This window comes from Penaeus monodon, unplaced genomic scaffold, assembly GCF_015228065.2.
Source record: "Penaeus monodon isolate SGIC_2016 unplaced genomic scaffold, NSTDA_Pmon_1 PmonScaffold_13494, whole genome shotgun sequence".
In the NCBI taxonomy this organism is placed as follows: Eukaryota; Metazoa; Arthropoda; class Malacostraca; order Decapoda; family Penaeidae; genus Penaeus; species Penaeus monodon.
In genome coordinates this window covers 3,132-9,443 of record NW_023642482.1, presented here as the reverse complement: position 1 = coordinate 9,443, position 6,312 = coordinate 3,132, and the positions used below count along the sequence as shown (strand labels likewise).

The window sequence follows — 6,312 nt, the reverse complement described above, 5'->3', positions numbered from 1 at the left end:
AATATATATTTATATATATATTATTTTATATATAATATATATATATAATATATATAAAATTATATATATATTATATATATATATATTATATATATATAATATATATATATTAATAAAATATATATATATATATATATATACATATATATATATATATATATAGTATATAAATTTAAAAATATATATATTATATATAAAATATTAAAATAATATATATATATTTATTTATTTATTTATTTATTTATTATTTTTTTTTTTTTTTTTTTTTTTTTTTTTTTTTTTTTTTTTTTTTTAAACAATGGTAATGTATAGTTACTGATATGGTGAGAGATAGCTTTGATGTATTATAGAATAAGCTTATAATGCAAATAGAATGATTTTTCTGTCAATATTTATTGCCTTTTATTCATCTATCTATCTATCTATCTATCTATCTATCTATCAAAGCATTAGCCTTTCACTTACCACAGATTACTTCTAGAATGATCAGGAGAAATAAAGAGGGAGAAATTTGTTGTGCAAATGGTATAACATCTGATAATTATTTATTTGTGTGTGTTATCTGTGAGATTGTAACCTGTTTTTACATTCAGGTCAAACTAATGTGGGATGATTGTATATAAACTGTGTATATATAGAAATACAATAGAATTTTCTCTGGATTATGAATTAGGTATATCTTTTTTTTTTTTTTTTTTTTACCTGTGTGCTTTGTGCCTAATTGCTCTTTTCACTGTACTGACCACGTGGTAATAAAGCTTACCTTCTTGATTATCATGGAGAAGACCCCCACGAGTTAATCCTTCAGCCATAGAAACTGCTGATTTCTTTTCAGCTGTTTTCTAGAAAGGCTGTTTTTCTTTTGATGGTAATGATTGAATGTTGATTTTTGTTTTCAGGGGAATTATTAATACTAATATTAGATAGGTACTAATATTTGATTTTTTTGGTTTAACAACTTTTAAATTAATGTTGAGGGCTGTTACCTTCTTTGTGCTGTATGTTAATTTTTTTTTTCTAAAGTTTACTTGAAAGTAAGTTGTTAGATATATGTAATAAAACATTTTATAACATATCTTGAGATTCTTTTTTTTTCTCTTGAATAACTGAAGCCTTTTTGCCAAGTAGTCTCTGATCTTTGAAAGTAAAGAAATAGTGCCAGAATTAACATTAAGCTTGCTGCTTGAGACTTAAGATAAATTGTAAACTTCCCTGTTATGATATTGACTTTATTTATATATCCTCTTCAGCAATAAAGGTTAAAAACTACTGCAGAGAGATAAAAGAGATAATTGGAGCTAGAAAATACAAATATAAACAGGCACTGTAATATGCATCATTCCCTGTGTTGCAGTTTGCCATCAATTTCTTCTTGGATGAAGTGGACAACGTAAAGGTGTTGTTGCACATGCATTCCTTCACCTACGACTTTCACCTGCGAGCCGTGTGTGCATACGTTGCAGACCGCCAGCTCCTGTTCACACCAGGATATCATTTGTCTTCATTTCTCTCCGATTTCATTAAGTATTACAACAAAGGACCAAACTTCGCAAGAAACCTCATATATTCAGGTTTGTACAAATATAAGTTTTCGTTTTAGCATTGTCATTGTGAATGTAACTAATAATTGTGATGTACAGTTTTATTGAGTGTTTGAAGTTGAGAACATACTGTTGGTAACATAAGACAATACTAAAATTGACTTAAGATCCAGAGGAGATACCATTGGTATGATATTTCTAACAGTAAATTAGGAAAACTTTGATCTCTCATTTTCTTTCTTCATTACAAATTTTTTATATAAAATAATCTTCAGGTGAATTGACTGTTGAGGACACTGGCTCTCCAGGTGAACAGTTGTATAATTATCTCTTGGCTCGTGAGAAGCAGTACAAGATGAGAGTCCTGCGAATGACACCAGTTATCCTAGATCCAACAGCAGACATGGTAACTTTCATACATGTCATATGTTTATTGCTGAAAATTTTGTGAACATAAGGAAAGGATGCTATGTAAATGCTGCAAATCATCTTTGATGTCAAGAAGAATTGTTTGTTAGGCATTTTAGTGTATATACAAGTAACTACATGAAGATTTAGATTTAGGGAGACATCCTGCCATCCATTCTGGATAAGATTTACAGGCATATGTTACATATATTTTAGAATACATTACTGTTATTTTATCCTGGATTTCTCCTTCATCAGGCCCCCTGAAGTTTTGGAATGTCATCATACTTTTAATTTTGTGTAATTAGTTTAAAATCAGTTACGGTATTTCATTCTTTACTTCTGAACTTAGTTGAATGATACTGTCACAGAATTTGTGGGCAAATCCAGTATCAGTTTCTTATATAACATTTCATATTTCTCTGCAATTTAGTTAAAATGAGCTGTTGCAAAATAGTTTTTTAATGAAAAGATTTGGAGATTGCTTCTTTAAGACTCAGTGACTCTCCCAGACAGTAAGAGGAGCAGGTCAATAAAACGCTTGATGGTAGTGCAAGAAAAAAGGCAGCTGAGTGGAATGCAGTTATTTCAGGAAATGATAAACATAAGGCAGCCTGCACACACTGATTTTTGTTTAATGTTAAATGTCAACCCTGCATTGGCATTGTACTTGAGTTTATTGAGTAACAAAATTAGGATTTACATTGTTTATATGTCTCATAGAGTGCGTGGTTGAATACTGATACTTAAAGTTCCCTATGTAGTCCTGGAAATATCATATTATCAGACTACCACAGTAAAGTTCATTTTTTGTTTTTAGTTTTTGTTATCCTCATATGTGTGTGTGTGTGTCTTGTATACTTAGAAATGGATGGCAAATAGGGTTTCTGTTTGGCCTCATAATCTGTACTTGATAAGTTCTAGAACTTTATGAATAATTACAGAGCAATATTTAACCTGCTTTTCAGCAATATACAGAATTTGTCTTAGTCCACACAAAGACATGCCGCGTTCACTACAGTGATGCCAATGACCAGAGAGTTTCTGATGACTATGATGTTACTCTGCTGGTCTCCCACAATGCAACACTGGATGCCCACCCCTCAGACCAGCAGCTGAATGTTCTGCATCTCAACTTCTACGTCATCTTAACCAGTAGACGGTATGATAGATGAAAATCTTAATCATGAGACTTGCTTTATTGCTCTTTCTTTTCCTAGCATGGCCTTGCATATGTAGGTCTTTCCCTAATGACTAAAAGGTTATTTTACTGATATTCTTAAAATGGTTTGGTACAGAAAGACTGGTCATATTATTGATTAATATGTATGAAAATCATTTGAAAGCCTGAATATGTTACCCTATATTAATTCTTCTCAGATTTTATAGCACTCACAGATTATACTATTAACCCTTCGCTGCTGGGTTGCATGTACGTACATGCCATGGCATGCCTGGACTATATTCCAGGTGGCATGTGCATACGTGCCATGGTGCGCTGGTGCCATTTTTCTAGGGCATGTACGACCATGCTGCACACTCTATGCTGCTGACATGATCACCCGATGGCGGAGGGAGGGCTTTGTATTAGGAACCACCCAGCATCATTGGTTAAGCATGGATAAATATTCAAGAGATATTATTATTAAAGTTGATTACTGAGAATACTTTTTCCATTCCCTCTCCTCAGAGAGATGTATCCAAATCGATCCTTGAAAAGAAAAGGGGCAAATTCGCCACAGGTCAACAGCACCGTCCTTGGACATTGGAAAACTGCAACCTCTTCCAACCAGGTACAGCTGTTTTGGGGTTAGGCTTGTTTATTTTTGTACAATTTATAGTTTTTTACTTTTTTTTCTTCTTCTTTAAGGCTCATGATTAGTGTCACACACATCCTTCCCTTTCAGAGAGCAGTAATGAGAGTGGGTCTTTGCAACTCCCCTCCCAGTGTCCAGCCAGGTCTTCGCAGAGACGGGGGGCATCTCCAAGCTCCCCAGGGCTGCAGCCTCCCCCACCTCCCCTGTCCTCCTCCACCCACACCTCCACCACCTCAAGCGATCCCCACCCCCTGTCAAGTCTTACATTGGGATCAGGTGAGATTTTCCATGTTTGTTGGTGCACATGATGGAATGTAGGTCGATGTGGCTTGTAAGACATCCTGGGGTGCCTTGGGTTCTTTGGTTGTTTTATGATCATTGTTTTTCCATAGTACTTAAAGATTATTTATGGGGTTCGTTATGTTATTCACATGAGAAAGTCTTGATAGCTTTTGTCATTTTTCTCAAATCTGTAAATTATAGAAGAAATGAGGAAGGTCTAAAGAAAAAAGTAGGTGCTTTTTTATATAAAAAATAAAATCTTTTGTTTTTATTTTGAGTCAAATCCCTTTGGAACAGTTTAAAAGGGCCAGGTTTATTTTTGGGGGAAATTTGGAAAAATTTTGATTTAATCTGAAAATTTTTTTCCCCCACTTTACCAGTGCAAAGGTACGGGGAAGGGAAAAAGGAGAGGTTTTATGGTACCAACCCCTTGGGGAATTTTTTGGGCTTTTAAACCCATTGCTGTTTGGGAACAGTAATTCCACACCCCGGGGTTTTTTTTTTTGTGAAATTTGTTTTGAATAGAGGGCCCCAAAGTATTCAGAAAAACCAAGGATTTAGTTAGTAGGGTGTTTGTTTTTTTTTTGATATATTTCATTATTGTTTTTGACATTATACTCATTAGTTTTAAAACAATACTTAATAGAAAGCAGAAAAAGAAAATATCCAAAAGTAAAGAAAAAGGAAAAATTTGGAGGTAGGACTGATAATAGACCCCTTTGGGGACAAAAAACACATGTAGCCCCAAAAATATGGTAAAAACAGTTAAAAAAACTGAACTCAAAAGGGGCCCATGGCATGTACATAATCCCATTCCAGGTAGTGGGGGGTTTATTTTTGGACATTTTTAAAAATTTAATTTCCCCTTTTTTCAATAATCTTATTTTTTTTATGAATTACTTCACATTTTGTTTTTGGGTTTTGATGTTTTTTTTAATTTCTTTTTTTAAAACGGGAGATTTAAAAAGTAATATTTGTTTGTTCCAGGTGGGGGAGTGTGAATTCCCTTTGGCAAACTACACAGTTTTGAAAGACAATGCAAAAAACACTCCTGAACAAGCTGAAAAAAGCGGGGAAACTCGTATTCACCCTATTTTTAAAATCAAGCAAAGTTTACATTGCGGGTAGATATTTTCTTGATTATTATGTTTTTATTTATTTAATTATTTACTACTACTACTATATTTATTTACTATACTATTTCTACTGCTACTATTGTTATGTTTATTATATTTATTATATATTTTTCCCCCATGTGGGGGTGAAATATAAATAGATATGGCATTAGAAGTAGAGCTTGAGTGAAATGAGTGGGGAAGGGGAGAGAGACTGAGCTGGGGGGTTTAAAGTCTTAAAGTGTGAGAGTATGTTTTTTGGGGGTTTTGTGTGGGGGGTGTTTTGTGTGTTTTGTGTGTGGGGGGAAAGGAAAATATGTATGGGGTCCATATTTTTTATGCAAATTAGATTTTGGGAAATTTTTAAGCAGTAAGTTTTTTTGGATGATCAATGAATATTTAAATTTTCTTTCAACGTGACTCTTTTTGGGCCCGGGGATTTACAGGGAAGTTGTCCCAATGGAAAATAGGGAGAAAATTTAAACCCAGCCCGGTTTAAAAATCAAACTATCATTTTTTCAGGAAATGACTGGCAAAATTTTGCAAAACAAACCCTTTTTTGGGGAAAACAAAAAGTTGAAAAAACGGGAAAAAAATACCACGTTTTTAAAGATCACTTTTAAAGGAAACCCTTTTCCCCTTTGATTAAAAGGGTTTTTTTTTTTTCAGGCTTCGGTGGTTTGAGTTTTAGGGAGCTTTAGCGAAAAATTTTGAGTTTTGTCGAGTTGAGCCCTTTGGGTCAGTTTATCCACAGTTACTGCCCTTATCACAAAAACCCCTCCCGTGGTATCAGACCTTGGGCTTTGAGTGTTGGGAAGCAAAGTACCCGGAAAAAACATAGGGAAAGCTTTAAGGGTTTCTTATCTTTCCCCGTTTTTTAAAAAAAAACAATTTTTTTTTGGGGGTCCAGGAAAGAGAATTTTTATTTCTAGTTAACTCTCAAAGTTTATTAAAATTTAAAGGGATAATTTGAGGGAATGATATATTAGTATTTTTTGTTTTATTTTGCATATTATAAAAAAATTATTTAAAGCTTCACTTACTTGGCTTAGGGGTTTTTAACCCCCAAGCGACGGCAAGTTCAGCCCCAACGTGATCTTGAGTCCTTCGTGTCCCGATGCCTTTGATGCTCTCGGGAGACCTCTTTAA

At 33.6% G+C, this 6,312-nt stretch overlaps 1 protein-coding gene across 1 annotated transcript; it reads left to right on the top strand.

The window, feature by feature from the left end:
* Positions 1–1,147: 1,147 nt before the first annotated feature.
* On the top strand, positions 1,148–5,176 carry LOC119569227 (KICSTOR complex protein SZT2-like). The gene is made up of 8 exons (XM_037917483.1): positions 1,148–1,571; positions 1,817–1,947; positions 2,918–3,111; positions 3,640–3,742; positions 3,857–4,080; positions 4,429–4,435; positions 4,814–4,867; positions 5,036–5,176. The coding sequence occupies exons 1-8, from the start codon at positions 1,409–1,411 to the stop codon at positions 5,174–5,176; spliced, it is 1,017 nt and encodes a 338-aa protein (XP_037773411.1). The 5' UTR covers positions 1,148–1,408.
* The last annotated feature ends 1,136 nt before the right edge of the window (positions 5,177–6,312 follow it).